Source organism: Mytilus californianus, unplaced genomic scaffold, assembly GCF_021869535.1.
Source record: "Mytilus californianus isolate M0D057914Y unplaced genomic scaffold, xbMytCali1.0.p SCAF_7, whole genome shotgun sequence".
NCBI lineage: Eukaryota > Metazoa > Mollusca > Bivalvia > Mytilida > Mytilidae > Mytilus > Mytilus californianus.
In genome coordinates, this window is record NW_026262723.1 from 69,513,795 (window position 1) to 69,537,300 (window position 23,506).

The 23,506-nt window shown below is 30.4% G+C and overlaps 1 protein-coding gene across 10 annotated transcripts in view; it reads left to right on the forward strand.

Moving 5' to 3' along the window:
• Positions 1–10,847, forward strand: part of LOC127709070 (paired box protein Pax-5-like) — a 65,816-nt gene extending 54,969 nt beyond the window's left edge. For 5 of the 10 annotated variants that reach the window (XM_052214408.1, XM_052214409.1, XM_052214411.1 and 2 more), the window contains 7 exons: positions 768–820; positions 1,005–1,290; positions 1,578–1,685; positions 2,404–2,556; positions 3,876–3,992; positions 7,749–7,847; positions 8,591–10,847. In XM_052214408.1, coding sequence (XP_052070368.1) covers positions 768–820; positions 1,005–1,290; positions 1,578–1,685; positions 2,404–2,556; positions 3,876–3,992; positions 7,749–7,847; positions 8,591–8,679 — 905 coding nt within the window. In that variant the 3' untranslated portion in view covers positions 8,680–10,847. The remainder of the gene's footprint in view (positions 1–767; positions 821–1,004; positions 1,291–1,577; positions 1,686–2,403; positions 2,557–3,875; positions 3,993–7,748; positions 7,848–8,590) is intronic. The other 5 variants (XM_052214410.1, XM_052214414.1, XM_052214413.1 and 2 more) reach the window with 5 other exon arrangements.
• The last annotated feature ends 12,659 nt before the right edge of the window (positions 10,848–23,506 follow it).

Sequence of the window (23,506 nt, forward strand, 5' to 3'; positions counted from 1 at the left end):
ATTCATTTCGTGTGTTAGCGATTGCAGGATGTTTTTGGCAATTTTCTATTATGATGCATCGATAATCCTCTGGTCTTATTATTGGAAACACGAATTGAAGAGGAAATTAGAAGCAATTGAAAAAATCAAAAACAACTTAATAAGGCAATCAAATGGTTATTCTAATAACTATATTTTAGGATTGGAATGTCATCTGTAATCCTAAATCTTTGTGCACTAAGAATTTGTCATGTTTGACGTTTTGCAAAGTTAAAAGAAACAAAAGGATATAAGTTTTGATTGAAATGTTCTGGTGTAAACCCCGTGGTCGGGGTCATGTTGGCCATATTTTTTTATTTTCTCTGTAAGCTGTTATTTGCATTGGTATTCTTTTTTCCTGTTAGGAACATGTACCATATCCTTTGCTATTATATTTTAATTTAACCCCTTGTATGTTCTATTTGATTAAGCAAATTGAGATTATATTTATTTTCTTTTTGCTACCTTGTCGACTCGACAAATATTGCTCTGTGGTTTTTAGTTCTTGCAAATCCCTGAGTTTTGTTTTATATTGATATGTATACCAAAAATTAAAAATGAATTTTACGAGTCTTGAACATCGGTATACTACTGTTGCCACTACTTTATACTATCTTTTCAGATGTATAATTTGATGATCAAATCATTAGGAAAAACAATGTACATAAGGATCAAGTTTTGTCTATTTTATGTTTACTCATTTAGAGGATTATTAATAAATGTTAATTATTTGATCTTGTATCTTACAGTCAATGGACAACATGAAATAAAAACAGAACCACCTACTGATAATAACCTTGATGTAAGTAGAATATTTGAAAATTTATACTGTTTTAACCTTCAATGATTTCTAAATATATATTTTGCTTTGCTGAATTGATTTTTTTAATATTCTTTTTTTTTATCTCTCTTTTTTTGTTTTTATAAATAAGCAATCTATTTAACTTGGTCTTTATTTTTTTCATTATTATATTTTATAATCTCAGATGTGGTATGCAACAGCCCGTCCTCCATTAAAAATTGCAAGACCAGAAAATGGCAACTTGGATGCACCTCAAATTCTGATGAATGCAGCAGGAGCACAATTATTTAACACAGCCGTCACAATTCACCCTCCTTCATACAACGTCAACGCTCAATTCATTACTACGACCACTGCTGGTGGAGAGATGAAATTGTCAGAATATAGCATGCCTTCACCTGCCACTTCAAACGTTACACAATCAGAGTCACAAATTCAAGGTCAACCTGCAAACTACGTTACATCATTAGGTATGCTTACTAAAAATAGATGGTCAAGGTTCAGTGTATTGTTATTTACTAATACTAAAGAGATTATGTGGGAATGTATATGTAGTTAACAGCAAAATGTTTCAATTTATTTTCTTTTTTAAATATTTTATTCTTCCTATTAACTCTTTAAAATGTAGGAATGTTTTTACTTTGAACTATTTACATTGAAATATATTTTCTCATTTTGAGTATGTTTTTTTTTTAAAGATGTTTAATGCTTACTTTATTGCATGGTATTTAGAATAGAATTTTGTTTACTTTTCGAGGGCCAACCATGTCCGAAAGTTCATCACTTGACATGAAACCCATTGTGATCACTGTTAGGTCAGATAGCAATGTTCAGGCGGCTCAAACAACATCAATTGAATACGAAGGTAGATGTGCTTTCTAAATTCTTTTTTTTTGAAAAGATGTTCCTTTCTTCCTTGTAATGTTTGTTTGTCTCTTGTAGCAGTACTATATTTCTTCTTGTAGTTCTTTTTAATGTACACTTCTCAAAGAAAACGAGAAAATTATTTGTAATTAACAAAGTCCTATCATTTGATAAAAATTGAGTGATTTTGTATGAGCCAGCTTATCTTGTCCTGTACGCGTAATTTTTCACAGATAAAAGCAGAGTTTTCCGGTATCTTGAGATAAGGTTGAAAATTGATTGAACAATGCTTCAGTGAATTCACAAAGTTCTTTTGATACCTGACATATTCGTTGTTTGCCTCAGCATAAGCTTTCTTGATAGCAGTTGATAATGATTTGTCAAACACTAGTAGGAAAACAATTTAATTATGGATTCTCTTCAATTTAATTGTTTATGGCTTATGAGAAAACACTTTTTCATTAATTAATCAATAGACTTTCTTTTGATTGCTGAATGTATGAAGAATTACATTTTAATTAGAACTTTAAAGACAAATGAAATATTTAGCTTCAAATATATTTGAGAGTTAGAAAAAACATTTTTGCTGGAATTTATATTTAAATGTAGAAAGATATATTGACCTTTTGCATTTTGTTCTGTCCTGCTTAACCTAATTTTTTGCCAGCTGTTGTATATTGTTTGTTTTCCTCTGCATGTTGTCGTTTTCCCATTTTCAGCGAACAACAATAACAATAGTAACAACACTACACCTCCCCCTAAGCCTGGTACACCTTCAAGCAATGAGGGAAACAACCTGACTGAACTCAAACCCGTTCAACCCACACCCCAGTCTTATACGCCGTTGCCATCGTTTACCGGACAGTTTTCAAGTAAGCATGATTTTTTATTTATTTGTTAATATTTTTATCTTTATATGTATAAATACTGCATTGTAGTTTCGTGTATAGAATTTTAGAACAGTTTAGATCATATAGTCGATTTAAAGTCTGAGTTTTAGATTATTCTAGCTTTCGCTTATTCGGATCAGTACTTACACATTAAGACAGATGATACTCTTGTAGCTTTCAAATATTATTATTTATCTGTTATCCTATCACTGAATAGCATATTTTGTAAGCATAAATATATTTATCAATCAGGAGTAAAGTAATTAGTATTTAATTCTAAATTGGTGTCTTTGTAAATTTGCTAATGCTGATTAAAAGATTTTCTCCTATTGATTAACGCTTCAAATATTTAAATTTCATCAATTGCATTAACATTTGCTATGTAAAGATTCAAACTTAACAAAAACAAAAACATTTATCAATACCAAACCTCCATAAAAAGTATGTACTATTTTGGCTAGTGAATATTAAATTTACTATAATCATGAAAAGGTAAAGACAAAAGTAAAATAACAAAAATACCAAACTCCAAGGAAAATTAAAAACAGAAAGTTCCTTATCAAATGGCAAAATCAAAAGCTCAAACACATTATACGAATGGAAAACAACTTGTCGTAATCCCGACTTGGTACAGGCATTTCCTTATGTAAAAAATGGTTGAGTAAACCTCAATGATTAAACATTGAAATATGTTATTTTTCCTAAACACTGTAAAGATACTCGTAAGTGCATGTATTTTCTACCCAATTATATTTTGCTTTTCCACCAAGAGAAAAAATTAAATCATTTACCTATATCACTAAATTTAAAATAAACCATTATATGACTTGTTTTCCTGAAACTTCAAAGACAGAGTCTTCCCAATGTCTAGCTTGTTATAATGTCGATTTCCTCATATAGTCTTTGATGCTTGATTGTGATTTCTTGTGCTAATTTCCGGTTGTTGTGGCCACTTCCGTTTTCTTGATACCATGCACGCTAACAGCATGCTTTTTATATGCAAACCTAACAATAATGCTTTTCATGTTTTCATTTTCCGATCATCCTAACATGCTTGCTTGTTACTTCATTTCAAATCACCCGAAAACAACTCAAATTTGATTGATAATAATTTTGTAAGATCAAATTTTGTTGGGAGATGACAAATATAGAAACATAGAAAAAAAACCCTCTAACAACTACGTCTTGCGATCTACATCATCCAGGATCAGATTAGGCAAGTGTAAGGTTTAGTTACACAATTCTTTTTCCCGGAAATACCCATATAACATGTATCTTTATCCCATATATCTGTAATTCAGGTCAGGCCAGCAGTATAGGCAGTAACCCTCCATCTTATCCCGGTTTGCCCATCCTTGGAACAGTTGCATCACAAGTCGTTTTACAAGGACATAACCAATCAGCTATTAACGTGCCGTGTAAGTTTATATGAACACTTTTAAGTTATGTTTTCATAATTTAATACTTTAGAAAAACTCGACTGCTGGAATACCAAGGAAAGACTTCCCCCCAATGTTCTGAAGCATAGATGAATGACAAAGAATACGATCATTTCCTTATGTTTCTTTGATTTGTGTTATATAAATATCTGTAAATTAAATTTAGAACTTCCTTTCGTTTTGATAAAGCAGATGATTTTCAACTTTCAGCTTCATAAAAGTACTTTCTATAAATTATCAGTTTGACACCTTTGACAAATTGAATCATTGTAAACATATGTTAGAGGTTGTGAAACTGGCAACTTACTGTTGATTTTTTTGATATAGAAATAAATAATAGCAGACATGTGCAATCAAGATAAAATAAGATTTTTATTTACCGAAACCATTGTCAAGAAGCGTTCCAACCTGTCAGTTTTACAGTTCTGTTCATCAAGCACAAGACGGAAACAACATGTATAAATTTTCTATCTGTTCAAACTTTGAAGTTTATTAAAAGATATTTCATTTTGGCATTATATACTTGACCTGCTGCTAGTCTTAGAATGTGCTGAATTTTAGTTATTTTAATTTCATTTCATCCTATATTAGTCATTGTAGTCAGTAGAATAATTTTGCTAAAATTCTATTTTCCAAACCAGCGAGTGTATGACATGTTCAACGGGCTTGTAATTTGCAATTTCTTGTATGAATTTTGTTGATGTATGACCATTCGCGGATACTCATTTATCATAGCGCTGTTCTGGAACCTGCATGGTCCATAGTCTCTGAGCATTCATTAATTGTCTCATTAACGTTTGAATTGACTAATTCCAGCATAAAATCTTGACACAATAATTAAAACATCTTCTTTAACCTACTGTTTAGGGTTTTTCTTTTTTATTAATACTTATTTTGTTTCTACTTTTAAATTTTATTCACAAATTAGATGACTCTGAAACTTGGCTGTATTTCAGTTATCCGTGATCCGAAAAGAATATGCTAATATACTCAATATTAATTTGTGTTGTAATGAGACATTTTATTTCCTTTCCGAGAATAAGTCTTTAAAACAGCACTTAGTCAAAACCGAAATGAAATCGTCATGGTAATTATCAGGTTGTGTCATCAAAATTCAATGAAAACTGTCAGTCTGTAGGCAGGACAAGAATTTGATGCTATTTACATCAATTGCTACTCATCTTTGGTAATTGGCAATAACAAGCAGCAATGACTTCAGCACGCAAACTTGTTACCATTAAGATCGTTGTGTAGTAATTTATCTAGCAAATTACCTGGATATTAACAACAAAATAAAATGACAACACTGATTGATACATGAAAGCAACGATCGACGTTTTTCCGTTGCAATACTCTTAATAGACTTGAGAACTAACATATTCTGCTAATGGTCTCTGGAGTACATTTGTCACTGATAGAGATGGGTTAATAAAATTATCGGGTAGAAGTGAGACCTTCGCACAATGTTATCACCATAGTTGAGATTGCGTCTCAGAGGAACGTTTGATTTATATTTCAAAGCCATAGAACATGACAGGAAACAAGGTTCAAACAGAATAATGTTCAGTCCTCATCATTTTTTATTCAATATCTGTCTTGTTGAATTGAGTAATTATATTTTGATGTTTTATGTAAATGTAATGTTGTCCCATACATTTACTTCTTTTTAAGAAACTCGTTATTTGTTAAAGTATGAATATTTAGCAAAATTAAAACTACACTTGATTATACAGATAAATTTGCTTTTGCTTGAAATATTTATGTTGTTACCTTTAGCAATCAATTAGAAATTGCAATTTGATATGAAAGTATTTTAATTGATCACATCTTATTTTATATCTAATTTATTCTGACTGTAGTTTGGAATAGTTTTTCGCATATCAATCTAAAACAATATCAGCATATGAAAAATAAAACGCAAATTAAAAGGAGCCTAATGTTAAAAACTGTTTTCAGATAAAATCGTTATTTTATAAGGTAAATGAAGAAATGTGAAGCTCTGGGTGATATTTTTGTGATAATAATTGTCAGTCCTAAATCAATAATTTCCCGACAAATAAAAAACCATGAATGTAATATTCTGTCATCATCGAGATAGAGTCGTATTGGTATTGCGCGTCTCATAGGGATCGGATAGCGCTCAATCAAGACTCGATTAAGCCTATAACAGCAAGCCCTGTATTTATATCGAAATCAGATCGCTTATTTCTGCAATCAATTTAATCTATGTAGTCTGAAAGACCCCTAAATAATTGGCCTCTGAGGATTTCTAATAGAGTAACGGATCACGTTTTTTTTTCAATCTCGGCGATCGGTCGTTTGTCGCTTAATTGCGAACAACATTAATTTGTATAGTAGGGAATTTAGATGGAACAACTAATCAAACTCAGAACAAAATATTTCCTCTTCCATTCCAATAATCACGAATAACATGGGAGATATAATTAATAATTCTTATATATCGTACGTAACATGTAACGTATACACAAAATGATACGTCGTGACCTTAACAGAGTGAAGTTGAATGAGAATATTTCATTCATATTTTATTCACTCAGATGCAACTATACGGAACTGTACCCCAGACGTGCAGACAGATAGCTGATAGATAATTTTTTTCGGTATAAAAATAACTAGATTATTTTATTTTTCAAACTGGATTTTTTTAAAGTTGCTTAGGTTTTTCGTAATGTTTAAAACTAATGAAGCAGTAAAATAAAACCTGTCCTTAGTCAACAAAAGAAGTAATTGGAGAATTTTCAGCCTTTTGACTTTCTATGCTGAGGTTCTTGTTAATACATAAAAACAGGTATAATTGAACACCTTTTATGTTATCTTAAGATCTTGGATAAATTCTTATGGCTTTGTTCCAGAAGTATATCCCTTATATCGGCTGTTCTTTGGAATCCGTCATCTGATATGCCCCATGGCTTATCGTGGTAAATTTTAAACAAAAGACCTTACAATTAAGTTCCCTCTGTCACGAGAGATCTCTTCCGTCGTTTAAAAAAGACAAACAATACATGATTTAAACGATAAATCAACCGTCTGATAAATTGTCTTTATAAAATAAACTACATTTTTTCGAATGGAAAACAAAAGGAGTGCTTTATATGTGTACTGTGAATTCGGAGTCAAAAATAAAACATTTCCGTTGTCTTTGTGGACCAAAACTGTATATCTAGTAATCAGTTAAAAATTTAAAACTTATTAAACTTTAGTATTAAAAGGCATTTAAATTGAATGACAATTCTAAAAGTATTTGATATTTGTAAATAGTGTGCAAAGCAAATACGTACAAGATGTTATCATATGGTGTGTATGTGTTTTTCAACTTCCATCTTTGACTTTATTCGTACCTACTATTGTCTGTATTGTTGCCAAAGATTAGGCAAAGTGAGATAATGTACTTGTGATTAATACGTTAATACATATCATATCATCTTGTGTTTCAAATTTCTAATGATCATATATGCTTGAAATATATATTGAATTGATGGTGCTTAGACATATGTAACATGACTTATAAAAGATAGCCACATATCTTAAAATACTATACAGCATGACCTTCATAAGAGTATATTATATTGAAGTCAAAAAAATGGTTTAAAAAAGAAATGTTGAAATAGTCCATGGCATATATGTATAGCCTAAATTGTGATAATTTCTAATTTGACTAGAAATATATATATATATGTTGCCTTATTATATTTTCTATGTATCTGTATATTTTAGCTGGGAACCCAGAATATTATAATACAGTAGCTTACTCCCAGTACAATCCCACACCTTACACAGATCCCCAGTGGAGAGCCTATCCCACAGGTATCATCAGTAAGTGTGAACACTAAGCACAAAGTACAGTCAAAATCATTCTATATTCGTTTTCTTCAATTACGAATGTGTAAATACTTTTCATAAAAAAACATATTATATACTTTTAATTTCGATTTTGACTGTACATTAAGATAGAATGCACATGCCATTCACCTGATTGTTTATAAATTGCTTTTGTTTTTGTGATTTTTCCACATAGAAGTTCCAAAATGTAGTTAAATGTTTTGGTATGAGTTGATATTGGTGAATTTGAAAATTTATATATATATATATATCACTTTAATTTATTGACAAGTAATAACGGGAATGCACCACTTATCATTTGATTAAATGGCATTTCACACAATTTGTGTTTTTTCAAATGAAACATTTCAGGACACAGAAACAAAAATTGTTTTTTTATTAGAATAAGTAACTTTTGAGAAGATTGATTATTTGATGTTATATCAGGTAATGGATTGAAAGAAAATAGAAGCATTAGTATAAATTTAACTGAAATCAGTGCAACAAATACAAAAATTATTTCCTTAAACTTTAAACACTAGCTAAAGATTAAGAAATTTAAAAAATGCTGGTATGCATCTCTTACAAATTTGTGTTTACGAAATTGAAAAGTTGTTACAAATGAATTTTGAACTATAGTCTCAGTAAAGGATGTCAAATTAAATTTTTAACATTTTGTTACCAGTAGAAATAATAACATCCATATTTATTTAATATCATTGTTTTTTTATTAACAGACGCATCATACTATTACCCACCTGCAGGAGGAGTTCCAGCAAGAACTGAAAACAATAATACAGCTGCAGCAAGCCCTTCAAAGTCATAAAAAATGTGGAATCTAGTTTTTGACATTAGAATTTCATGATCTGCATGTACTGCTGTACACCAATTGACAGCAATAGGATTGATATATTCGTTAAAGTGTTGACTTGGTGTATAATGTTCATCAATAAAATATTGATATTTAGTGTTACCAATTGATTTAACGAATACGAAGGAATTTCATCAGTACATAACAAAGTGGATAACTTACCTCATTATTAGGAAGCCTGCTGAGTTGGACAGATTTTTTTGTGAATCTCAGAACAATTAAAAACATGACAATTTGCAATTTTATGTATTTATTATGTTTTTAAAAGACAATGACTTTATATGGACAGAGTGTTGAATTACATAGAAAGGTTACAGCATACAGATTTACAAACACATTAAAAACCTTGGAAGTATACAGTGTACAGATAACTGATCTCTGTTTTAGAAACATCAAAAGATATATGAGAACTGATTTCTTTATTTTAATTTATCACAGATAATTGATTTTGAACTGGATTCTTAATTTGAAATTTTGAACTTTGAATAGAGGAGGTATGATGAGAGGAATAATTTGACTCCTGATATGGACAATATAGTAAGATTCTTCAATCTTTTCAAAATTTTAGCAACTTTATGCATAAAAGTGTAGTGTGATTTAAACTGGACATTTTGTTACAGAACATTTGAAGGATGTTATTTGAATGATTTACAATACATTTTGAATTTGGAATTCAAGTGCAAAAATAAAGACTTATCATACCTTCTCCTTGAAAATAATTCATTGTGGTAATTTAAATGATGAATAATGCTAACAATTAAATCAATTTGAGAATTTCTAGAATGGTTACTTTTGGTTTTACAAATTGTCTTTTAACCCTTATTTTCATATTTATCTACTACCAGGTTAATATTTGATGTAAAATGTAAATTAGGACTGAGCTCAATGATGCAGTATTAGATGTTCAACACAATGGTAGCCATAGATATTCTAAGCATAATATGTATCGTATACTCATTTCTACATTTGCAATTTTGTTGTTTTTTTATAAATTTGTTTTGAATATAAATGCAATTTGTATCATGTAGAGCAACACAATGATAGTTTTAAAACATTTGTTTCATACTCATTCTGGGGGATAGTGAGACTTTCCATATCTATGTGGATGGACTTATAACACAAATGATCTTCAAACATAAACTTGAAAAGTAATACTTGAACCCGTACCTCAATGTACATAAGCAGGGTATAAAATGTGTGAGAGTGTTTGAAAGTGTGCATACATTGTATTAAAATCAAAACCTGTGTGCAATAGGAATCATTTTGTTATGTATAACCATAAACATATCAGACTTTATTTCCTGAAAAAAATTATTTTAGCCAGGATTTTTTTATGAATTATGAACTAATTTCTATTTTAAAATATTTTTACTCTAGTTTTTAAATAATCTCAAATAAAAAATTACAAATTACTCAATTTTGCAATAGAAATAAATCTGTATAAAACTATATTTAATAATTGTTTTGATATGCAGTTTGTTTGAGGGTAAATGGTCTCATAATCATATGAATTCATTTGTGTCTTGCCAGTATATTTCATTAACATTGAGAATCTCATTTTTTCATCACAATGATTTTTGTGGGTTAAATTGCACAGTAATAAAAAATGCACAACTTTCAAACAATCTTCAAATATTTTGTGAAATTTGATATTTTATAATTTCTAGAATGACTGAATAATGCAAAGAAAATAAAACATGTATAGTTACAGGGCTGTTCTCTAATAACCAGGGAAAATGGAGGAAAAAATAATGACAGTTAATTAAATTATATTATTGAATTTCATATTCAATGCCTGAGGTTTCTTCATCTGAATGCAAGTTTTCTTTCAGTTTAAAGGAAGTACCAAGTAAACTATTTTTTAAATAAATGTGCTATTTGTATGTGAATAACTACTAGAAATCCTATTTTTTGCACTTGTACAATGTATATGCAGAAGTGCTAGAACTTTTTTAAATGTATATATTTTGGTCAGGGTAAAGTGTGACCTTTACCTATATCAGATATTATATTATAAGAATTTATTGGTTCTCAAATTCGCCTATTATATTAACATGAAGAGGATATATATATGTGAACACCCAATGGCGTAAAAGTTTACCAATAAAGTTTGTTACATTGACTTTTTATCTTTTTCTTCTTGCGTTAAATAAAATAACTTCTCAGTATATTTATATATACATTATTATAAAGCAATTATGTTGTTCTACATATGATTTGGACTGTCCTGAAAACATCAGGCCTCACGTATATTGTGAGTTACCTACATTGCAGCGTAGTCAATAATATTGACATACTGCGGAAGATTTAGACCTTTTAAATTACTTTTCAAATCGTTCGGTATGTACTCGAAGACTTCCAAAGCTTTTGAAAAAATTACAACAGATGCACTTAACGAAAAGGTATATCAATGCATATATAAGTGACTTGCATGAATAAAAGACTATTACGTTTATGAATTTTAGATCCGTACCTTAAAACCTTAACTAATTGTAACAAATTTTCATCTAAACAGAAATGAATTTACTTTAGTGCAAAGCTACTGAACACAAAATTAGCATATGTTCTGAATTTTTAGGGTCTTAAAGAATGTACTCATTTCACTAGATCTGAATATCTTCATCTCAACATGACCTGATTTATTACAGTGCAAATATTTGAAATATGACTGGCATGAACAATTTTCTACGGTTCTAACATTGAATATAGAATGAACAAATGTCAATTAATTTTATATGCACATAATTTGATTTACTGAAATGTAATTGATAATATAAGCCTATTTGACGATTTAGGATAACGGACCCACTCATCAATCCATGCATTCCAGTTTTGATCATATGCCCTTTTCAAAAAGTTACCTGAAAGAACCTGGTTCATTCCTACATTTAAATACATTGCATGTCCAACCTTCAACAGAAAGCCAGAAAAAGACGTGAATTGTACCTTATGCACATACATTTACATTTTTAATATAGTTCTTTAAACACTAAGTCATATTTTACTTCTTACCTTTTTACAGTTAATGTTTTGATTAGTGAGTTGTTCAGTTACGACCCTTCAATATGAAGATTAGTTATTGTCTTATTTTTCAATATTTTTATTAAGCTGTATTACAACAAAAGTTTTTTTTTTCAAATCCATTAAAACTGTATTGCTAGTAAAAAGACGGGAATACTGGTACTGATTTTATTCTTCCGAGTTACATGTGGCAATTTGTACTCCAAAAATGACATAATCAGCCTCCTGCAATCAAGTAGTGTCATATTGTATCTGTGTACAGCAGACAGTCATCATATTGTATCATTTGATAGTTACATTACAAAGTCGTTTCATTTTGATTGGTCTAGGCACTCGAAAAGATATGTTTTATTTCCCGAAAAAAAAAATGCAACATATATAACTGCACGTGCTCTCCGTGGCCACGTTAATGCAATAAAAGGAAAAACAAATGAAAGGCTTACTTTAAATCTTTATCTCATGGTTAAAGCATAAAAATGTAATTCTAAAAATTGCATGATTCCTTTTGTAATTTTAAAGGGATGTAAAAGCGTTGAACATCCGCACATGTTCGCTTCATACACAATGTGCTTCGGTCAACGCTTTCACACCCCCTAAAATTACAAAAAGAAGCACCAAAATTTTACCTCTCATACCAGGCCTGAGAATTAAGTTTATTCTCCCTCAATATTGTGATTGAATTGATTAAAGAATACTATTCTAGGAGGGTGTGTATGGGGATTTACAGAAAAGAGAATAATGGGAAAAAATATAAAGAATAGAGAAAAATGGACCAAAAGAAAAAAGAATAGAGAATAATGAGGCGCTTAAATATAAAGAATAGAGAATAATGGGCAAAAAGTATAAAAAAAAACATATTAGAGAAAAATGGCCTAAAAAATTAAAGGATACAGAAATGAAGGACCCCCATCCATACCCTTTTCTAGAGTGAACATTTGAGAATCATAAATATATGACCAAAGAACCACTTGGCTACGAATATATTCGAACACTTGATCTGAAATTTTCATTGTTAGATCTACAAATTTGCCGAAGCAAATTTTGTCCATCAGTCTGCTGGATTTCAAACCATGATTCTGTTATACCGTGACTACACTGCTGGTACTGTGTTCAGCTTTCTAGACCTCATTGGCAACTATGATCTCCCAGTTTTCGTTTTCAAACATCGAACCCCGCTGCATGAGTAAATGGACAATGGAGAATGTCAGTCGCAAAGTTGTCACATATATTACATATTCAACAAAACCACATTGACATGACTTCATGTTTTGGATTCATCATATTTTAAGGATGACAAAACAGCTGATCTGGAAGGTATTGCATATAAATGCCACCGTGTGTGTACTGTGTTACAACCTGAGATAAAAGCGAAAGGAAAAGATGGCATCACTTGTTAAACAAAAGCTTATATGAATTATGAGTTTAAAAAAACGGAGAATTTTTTTGGATTGGTGTTTTGATTATACTAGTACTCTGTAAAGCGTTTTGAGGAATTGTTTTTGTCTTTCCGTCTTTTTTTATCATTATGTATGTGTCTTTATCTTACTAATGATATTGATTGTCCCTTCTATCAGTATTTTCTAGCTTTTAAACAATCTGCAGATATTTATAACACTGGTCACTGCATTCTTAGATCTTAAAATAAACAAAATAAGAGTGACTTTGATTTAGTTAATATGTATCCATGATAACAAAAACATAAAAACACGCAAGAAGGGGAGAAGATACCATCAAAATCGAAAGTCGAATAATACGACTAACACCATGGCTAAAAAGAAAAAAAAAACACTCCAAAGAAAACTAAAGATTGAACAACACGAACCCTCCCACAAAACGCGGATGAAATCACGTACTCCAGGAGGACAGTCAGTTCCTGCTACCAATCAGAAAACACACTTTCTGGCCTACATACTAATTTGATTCATCATGTAACCTTTTGTCAACAAGGTATTTTGTATAGTTCTGATTGGTCACTGGATTTCCTGTACTTTCTTTATAAAAATATCTAATGAGTGTAAAAGGTACTTTACTTCCTTGTGTTTAATATTTCTATTAATTTCTGTTTTAAAAGTAAATGTAACTCCTTCCCTTCTGCAGACACGTCAAACATTGCAAACTGTCTGAAGTCCTGTTGTATAGCGTGCTCGACTCGGAGTGCGGGAGTTCGTGGGTTCGATCCCCAGCCGGGTCAAATAAAAGACTTTTAGTATTTGCTTATTCACGCTTAGCACGCAGCATTTTGGAGTAAGAGCAAAGAAGGATTGGTCCGTAATCAAAATAATGTGACATATCTCCCTTTGGACTGTTACCATGTGAATTAACACGTTAAAAATTCGACTCAGCGCGCATGTCTGATACAAAGTAGGGTTCATATTCTGATCATATTAACATGTTCTCGTCCTGAATATGTTTTTAATATTCCAATGGACGTTAAACAGCTATCCATCATTATCATCAAACATTGCAACAATTCAAAATCTAAACAATTGAACGACAAAACAGAGGAAATTGATTTTCAAATGAAGATTGAAACCGTGACCATGTTAATTTCAATATTTTTCATCATATTTCAAATATTAATAAATGAGTTAACAGAATACTTAAACGCATATTTTAGAGATGTTTTTGACTTTTCAGAGAAAAAACTGATTTAAAACTGTTTGTCAAATTTTGTATTTTTATCTGATATTTTTCAAAAAAGAGAAGATCGTAAAAAATAAGTTTAATGATGAAATTAATGTTGCACTATATCTTTATTGCTGATCACAGGAAGCAAAGATCACAAATGTTTGCAAAAGTCATATAAACTAGAATTTAAAAAAAATCAAATGTGTGATTTTTTTCTATTGTGTATCATAATTGTTCGTCAATTCAACAGAAAATTTGTGGAATATTATTTTTGAATCTTTTCCTGATAATACAACATTAATATTGATTTTCAATTAGAAGGAACATATTACAAAATTCATTGGATTTTTACAATAGTTTTTTGCTTTGAAGATAAAAATAAAGTTAAACAAAAACATTAAAATCAGAACTTTCTACGTCATTTGGTCTCTGGTGGAGAGTTGACTCTTTGGTAATCACACCACATCTCTTTTTATAATGTTCGGTTTTCGTTTTTACTTAAATAAGTGTCCGAAGTTGCTTTTGAGAAAAATGTCATAGAAAGTGACAAACATATCTTGTTGTTTAAAACTGTATATCAAGGTTCAAATAAGCTACAATAATATCCAATGAATTAAAACTGAAAGTAAGTTGCTAAGCAACAATTATTATCAAACAAAAGGAAGATCTTTCCTTGCTATATATAAATATATTTATTCTCATGAAGCCGATGCACAACAGCGTTACAGAGATAAAAGGCACTGTTGTCACACAAATTACAGATCTTGATATTACTAAAATTAGTCCAACGATACATAGATCTCTGGAGGAAACACAAATTGACTGCTATCAAATAAGACGCCATAAAAAACTAAATTTTATAGGTAACCAGTATTTTGATTACGTAGTTTGTTGCCATAAAACATAGTTACCTGTTTTTGTGCATTTATATCATTCTGGTTTTCCCCATCTCTAGCCATTACTATGTTTCTGCTGACGTTTACCTGCGAAATGTGGTATAAAGAATTGCTTTAGAAAGTTACAAACTGTTCAGAATTACTTGAAAATATTTCATGAAAAATCGTACACGTAGTGAAAAAAAATGAGCAAAACATTACATATGCTGTTAATCTAATGTTTCGTATTTGTTTTTTGTTTTTTGTTTTCTTATCAAATGCTGCCGCATGTTTCGTCCTTTTTGGTTGAAATATCTTTCAATTGAAATCACGTTTGTCTTTTGTATGCCTTAGATTTGAGTCAAGATTTAAGTTTAATCTATATGATGTCATTTCTTTTCTCTGATCTGTTGAAAATGCAATGGAGCATTATACATGTATACCGATTTCTTGTAATATTCTTCAAAAATATTTGTTTCATTAAATGTTGAAAGGGATGAGAATGTTGTAGTATATAAAATATAAAGTAAAGTTATCGGACATGTAAGGATCAGACTACAGACTTTAAAACTGTTATTTGTTGCTTCTCCAGAAAGCAGGCAACATCTACGAGTAAGAGAAAAACACTGTTCTGTTCGGGACTTGAATATTGTGTCCGCGTTGAATTGTAAACAAACACGTATAAATCTGACTCAGCGTAAACAGTATATACTCTAATAGTACATTACCTGTTATTGTCATTAATATGCCTTTAATGATTCGTGCACGTGATTGACGTTAAGCATCCATCAATCTATCCATATTTTTTATGGTTATTTGTGGTTTCTTTTTGTTAATTGACTGTTGCTCGATAAATTCCAGTGGCAAATGTTTCATGCTTATTCAGGACGAAAATAAATATGCAATAAATGCAAATGATAGGTTCGAATTCTGACCGGGTTGAACGGCAGGAGTTCAACTGTCACTGGCAAATGAGGGTATGTTGGATAGGAACAGAACTTTGGTCTTACAACAAATCACCTTTAGAGCCCTCAAAAAGATTTTGTCAGATTTGTTTTAATGTGCAGAGATTGTGGCACTCTCTCTACATGGGCATCAGGTAAAACGTTTCCATTCCGACCGGATGAATACGTATTTATACATCCCAAATAGCCAAACGGTCGACCCACTTTATCAATGGATTAACTGCCGGACGGGAGAAGTCCAGATATTATTATATTTCTATACCACAGTCAATCCTTTGGGTGTTTTTTGGTTGAATTTTTCTTTGTTTACGTATACAAATATGGTTTCTGAAAAGCAGTGCTATAATGTTATAAATTGGAGTGTGAATAAAATATAAATTCTTTTCTGTGGAGTTTTAGATGGCCATTTTTCAATAAGAAGCGTTTTTCTGTTTAACAATATTTGATCTAAAGTATTATGTACCAACTATAAACATTTCAACCAGCATCATTCTATTATTAGATGTCAACAACTTAATATTATAGGATCTACATAATCGAATAAAAAAAATGTAATGAAATAAAAAATGAAAATGGTTTCATCTGTTTTTTTTTCGACTTATGGGTTTTTCAGTGCCCCCTTTTTATCCCTCTTTGTTCCTAAGTATTGTTCCATACTGTATGCGCCTACACCTATGTAAAAAAATGTGGATCAATTCAAATAAATATAAAATCTACACAAGTCACAAAAGGTTAAACGTGTGCAACAGATTTTAGTACTCATGACACTTGTTTCTGGAAAAAAATCTTTTTCCAAGTAACCTTACATAATTTATGAACTTAAATTTTTCAGTAAAGTGCTTTATTTTAATCATGCTTTTACCGAAGCAATAAATCAGGAAGCACTCAATTTTGTATGCCCTAATCAAGTATATTTATTGTTTGTTGGTACAACTAAATTCGTTCCTATATTTCGAAAACAGTTTAAGATATCTTTAACATATATCTAATGTTTTTCTTCTTTGCCTATTAGTTTCTTTTCTATGCTTCCCTCCATATTAATTAAATTACTTTAAATATAGCACGATTACATGGAAATGCTAGTTATGTTGTGGTCAGAAGTGAACCAGCTGGACAGTAGTACCTTTCAACAAAATGATACACAAGTGTCATTCAAATGTACTCATACTTGAAGTTTGTCCCGATGATGTGTTTTTGCCTACACAGTTTACTTATTACTGTACAAGGTCATGACGTAAGCATTTGTGTACACAGGCAAACTGTTAAAAAAATCTCCAAAGATTCTTGAACACATTTGCTACCCTAACATTATCAGTTATGTCCAAACATTAAAAATTGTCTCAGAAAACAATACATTTGAACTTTTGCCAAACAATATCAACAATGTATATTACTAGTATAATTCGAGTTATATTCAATGAAAATATTTTTCGACAAAAAAAAAAAAAAATAGTGTATATCACTGCGTAACTTAAAATTTTCTCTTCTTCTCAGATTCATTTCATGTGCTCTTCAGTGTAGGTTGCCTATTTATGAAATAAGAACTCAATATGTAAATGTAAAATTGGCGAAACTCATATTATCATCCGGATGCACCGGCGTTCCTTAGATTTTATCTCTATTTTTTGAAAATTATAATTATATATGATATTTTCGTTCTTCATGGTCAAGAATAGCATGTGACAATTTTTATTTTTTTAATTATCAAGCTTTTTGTGTATTTTACTGATAAATGTAATTTTTTAGTCAACATTTAGATTCATTATAGGATTAAAGTTGTTTATGCTTAAATACCTTTTACAAACTGTCAGTAACTGCGAGTACTGTCAGATCTGGCACTTGGTGTCTTTTTTGTTGTGGAGACGTATAAATACCTTGCCACGTCCGGTCAGTATTTTTGTTAGTTGTTTTTCTGCTTTGTACAACTTTGATGAGTTAAGCCTTTTCAACTGATTTTTATAGTTTGTTCTTATGTTGTATTGTTACTACCCTGTCCATGTTTGGGAGAGGGTTTGGCGTGCCAGCAAATATGTTTAACCCCGCAATATTCTGTATGTGCCTGTCCCAAGTCTTGAGCCCGTAATTCAATGGTTGTCGTTTTTTGCTGTATATCATATTTGCATTTCGTTCATTGTCTTGTATATAAATCAGGCCGTTAGTTTTATCGTTTCAATAAATGGTTTTACATTTGTCATTTCGGGGCCTTTTAGAGTTGACTATGTGGTATGTGTTTTGCGCTTTGTTGAAGGCCGTACGGTGACCTATAGTTAATAATTTCTATATCATTTGGTCTTTGGTGGAGAGTTGTCTCATTGGCACATCTTCTTATTTTTATATATACTTCATGGAACTTCAAAAAATTTGCATAAGCTTCTTCATGATCAAGAGATAACATCTAGAGAAAAACAATTTATGTTTGCGTATCATTCTTTTTTTGCAGTCAACATTCAGATAAAGTTTTGATTTAAGAATGTGAAACTTTAATAATTTTGTCAAATCTTCATGGATTTTTTTCACAACATTTACAGAAGCTTCTTCATAATCAACAGACAGCACCCTGTGTAAACATTTGATTTTTTTTTAATTGTTTATTGTTCTGCATTTTACTGATAATAAGACTTTTTTTGGCAGTCAACTTTGGACTTTAACACTGACAGTCACAGTCGAGAAAAATGGTTTCTCTATTTTGAGTATAATATTCCCATTGCATAATTGCCCCTTAGTTAGATTTAGCACCCGAATAGTTGTACAAGAAATATAGAATTTTGAAATGCTCGTTTATTGCATGAAATACACTACAGTATTCTGCACTTATTTATAAAATATTAGTACATGATATTTGTTTGACATAGGAGATTTCCTCTTCATACTACTTATTCAAAATTTATTTATCGGCTTAACTTTAGTTTAATTTTTTTTTTAATTCAATCTTGTCTGGCTTGCCTGATTGACGATTCCTCGCAAAGTTTCTTTACATAATTGATAACAATAATTTCAATGCTAGCACAAAAATTGTTTTTGTATAGAAATATTTAACATGCTGTTTTATGCAATTATTTGATTATTGTCACATAAGGGGTTCGGTGCTTCATGAATAAAACAAAATTACATTAAAGACATACTAAGACCTCCTTCCCCTCTCTGCAATGTGTTATCCTTGTGTGGCATAAAAATGTTGATTGACAGGTAACACCGTTGCAAAGAGAAAGACAGACGAAAAGTCCACAAAACATTGAAGGGTAAACCTTTTTTTTTTAAACCATTGAAGAAATATAAAAAAAAATTTATTTTGTTTGTATTGAAGTTTTTGTGGTATTTTTTATCAGTGATTTTTATTATAAAAAGGTGTTTCTGTATCAATTGTCTATTCTATTCTTCAATGTTCCTTTTTGATAATTCACAGATCACCATTAAAAAGGGAGAGTTTTAGATCACAAACAATTCTATGCATGTTCCTGTCTCTTGTCAGGACTCTCGCCAATGCATCGTCATCTTAAAGTTACAATGCATTTCACAATTTTTAAGTATAATGATGGTATATATTTTATAGTTTTTGTTCACTAATTCATAATTTGAATATACTAGTAGATGTCTTATTTTTGAATAGATATAAGAAGATGTGGTATGAGTGCCAATGAGACAACTCTCCATCCAAGGCACAATTTGTAAAAGTAAACCATTATAGGTCAAAGTACGGTCTTCAACACGGAGCCTTGGCTCACACCGAACAGCAAGCTATAAAGGGCCCCAAAAATTAAGACAGTATGCTACCCTCTTTTTGTTAAATTGCCGAGCAGAGCAGGAAAAGCACTCAACTCGATAATAACGGTATACAAAAAGGTACCAGAATAACGACAATAACCAATACCGCATCAAAGAATGTTCGCAGTTACTGAAAGAACACACAAAGTACTTGAATACTCATAATAAACCCATGTTATTCAGTGGTTGTGGTTGGTTGCTGTCTGTTATGTTTGTTTTTGTATTCGTTTATTGTTTTATCATAAATCAGGTAGTTATTTTTTTCGTATGATTTTTTTTCACATTTTGTCATATCGGGGCCTTTTATAACAAACTATACAGTATGTGTTTTGCTCATTGTTGCAGGCAGTACAGTGACAATAATTGGTTAAATTCACGTTATTTAGCATCTTTTGATAGTTGTCTCATTGACAATCTTGCCACATCTCCTTATTCTATATTAACATAATGATACGCTGCCGATATACACTCTCATATCCGTGAATATGCTTCAGATTAGATTAAGAATAGCAACATCATAAACAAAATAGGAAAACACAATCTCGCGCAAAGTCTTGAAAAAACCTGAATAGAATTTAAATACCGAAAAACACCAGAAGAAATATGTCTTAGAGTTAGTTTTATTACTTCTTCTTTAGGCTTTAGTTAGTTTTTGTCACATATCTGATATAGATTAACATGTTGTTTTCATTTTGCAATCCCAAAAGAAAGGTTTACATAATTATTTGAATAATATTTGTCAAACTCGATGAATATTGATAATTTATTCCGCCTGCGTCTTCAGCTTTGCACTGTCACTGCTCTTTTTGAATTTTCATCTACTTAATCAAATCTAAATAAACTTACATAAATCTTCAAAAGAAGATTTAAATGATCTACATTTAACAACCTCGGCAAAAATATATTAGTAACAGTTTCAATTTTAAATAGTAGACGAATAATTATTCATTTTTGTACACTAAATCCAATTCAAATCGTTATCAGAGTTTTTTTTATAAAACTTGATGTCGTTATTAAATCTTAATAAAATATCATGAATATTAGAATAAAACTTCTTTATGGTCAAAATATTACATCAAATGAGCAAAATTGAAAAACAAAAATCATGATTTATCATTTTGCTTTATGTTGCCGAATTTCTGAACATACTCGTATTCAATGAAGTTTTTAGCTGAACCTGATATTAGCGTTTTATCAATTTTGAATATGGTGCAAACTTGAATGAATATTGGAAAGAAAAATGATAACATTCTAAACAAAGTTTGGGACTTTAATTCTTTTTTTTTTAATGTTTAATTAGACTTCAATTCTGAATAGAATTTAACAAAACAGAACACCAATCGTGTCCTTTTTTACCCCCCCCCCTTCCGTTTGCACACACACACAGGATAAAGAGAAACGTCTAAATGTGACAGCTTTACGATAGGAATTTCTATCGGATAACATATACACCCATATATAAATATACATAATAAAATATATTATGTCTTTATCCCAACAATGTTAGTACTGTAGTTTTTTCTACTTGCTTATTAATTCATATCTTTCTCTCAGTGGGATTCGAACTCTTGGTTATGATAAATCAACGGTTACACTGCCTATCCTGTGTCCATCGACTTAGACCACTTTAAGAGCTAGGCTATAGCTGATAACTATACCTTTTGTTAGTCAGGTGATGCTTTCTTTAAGCTGGTTCTCGACTGACTACTACGCTTTGCTCATTGCGCGTAGCGTTAGATACAAGCGGATTGCAGTTTATGCTTTTCTTCGTCGTCTTTATTTTACCGTTATCGAATACGTTTCTAATCATTAGTTATTAGTTTTTGAAGCTTACTTTTTTATACTTTTAATAAAAAACAATAAAGTTTAATGCACACACAGACATTAACCGAGGCATATTATTCCACAAATTATTATTATTATTATTATTATTATGATTATTATTACTATTATTATTATTATTATTATTATTATTATTATTATTATTATTATTATTATTATTATTATTTTGTCTGATTTGAGTTCCATGACTCAATAACACGTGGTTTCGGATCTATAAAAAATGTTCATTTGTAAACATTTGTGCATAAAAACAAAGTATCTGCATGGGGAGATAAAACGAATTCACATACCAAAAACTGCTTATATTGTTGAACGCAATCTTGTTTGTTGATATACAGTCTTTGACAATTTGTGAAGGCCCTTTCATAAAAGAATGATGTTTACGGTTGGTAAGCAATTCTGAACCTTTATTCCAGTACCTTTTATCAACGGTAGAATCTTAAAAATGATGTGTATGAAAAACTTTTTTTAAGCATCGAAGCAAAACCCGAGGGCACTTACGGACTATTTTTACAGTATAGCTATTTCTTGTATAATTTTATTGTACCCATACCAGCTGCTAAAGTTCTACTACATTAGTTTATCAACGATTTATCATTTACATTTCTAACTGTTACTTCAAAAATATAGAACCTCATTTATGAGCTACCCGACGTCAGAGGCCTGTAATTCAGTGGTTATATGTTGTTGCTGTATATCATATATGTTTTTCGTTTATTGTTTTTACATCAATCAGGCCGTTAGTTTTCCTTTGAACTTTTTTACATTTGTCATATCGGGGCCTTATATAGCTTGCTTTGCGGTATGGGTTTTGCTCACTGTTGAAGGCCGTAAGGTGACCAATTGTTGCTAACGTTTACGTCATTTGGTATCTGGTGGAGAGTTGTCAATTATACAACATCTTCTTATTTTCATATTATAGAAAACTACGTTAAGTATACATTAACATTAAGTGAAATATCTGTTGACGATATACGTTTATTCCTGGCACAAGACATTACACTTATACTCGATAACTTTTTTGAAATAAAAATGATTTGGAAAACAGTTTTGGTTGGTCATTGAAGGGCTGCGGTTTAAATGGTTTGTTTTAATCAAATTTTATAATTTTTGTACCACTACGTGCAATCTTGGCAAACATTTGTGGTTTTAAAATTTTAATGAATGGAATACGGACTTCAAGGTAAATCGCTAGAGTAAAACTAATCATATAGATGATGTTAGTTTTCAAATGGCGATAATTTATACACCAAAAAGCTCTTTTATATAAAATATTAATATATTTTTTTATCTAGTGATTTGATGAAAAGAGGTATGTAACGTCAAATTTGGCTTTGTTTTTGTTACTTCTGAAATGCTGGCTCCAAATATAATTTGATTTCTTTGAAGAGACACCTTTGATATTTTTTCTAATAGATCAAAAACGAATTAAATATGACCTATCGTATTCATATATAATATAAATCAAATTTGTAGCTGAGTCATATTTGAATTTCAGTTCATTTGTAAAATGTTACTTAAGAGAAAATGTATAATTGACCATTAAAAAGTAATAATTCTACCACCTGAAAGTTTATTTTAATACTTCAACTACAACTAGTATTATAAAATAAAAAGCTGATGCACAAGATAGAGAATATAAATATCGTCAAAGTTATATCAAATGTGGGAGACAAAATATATGGTTTA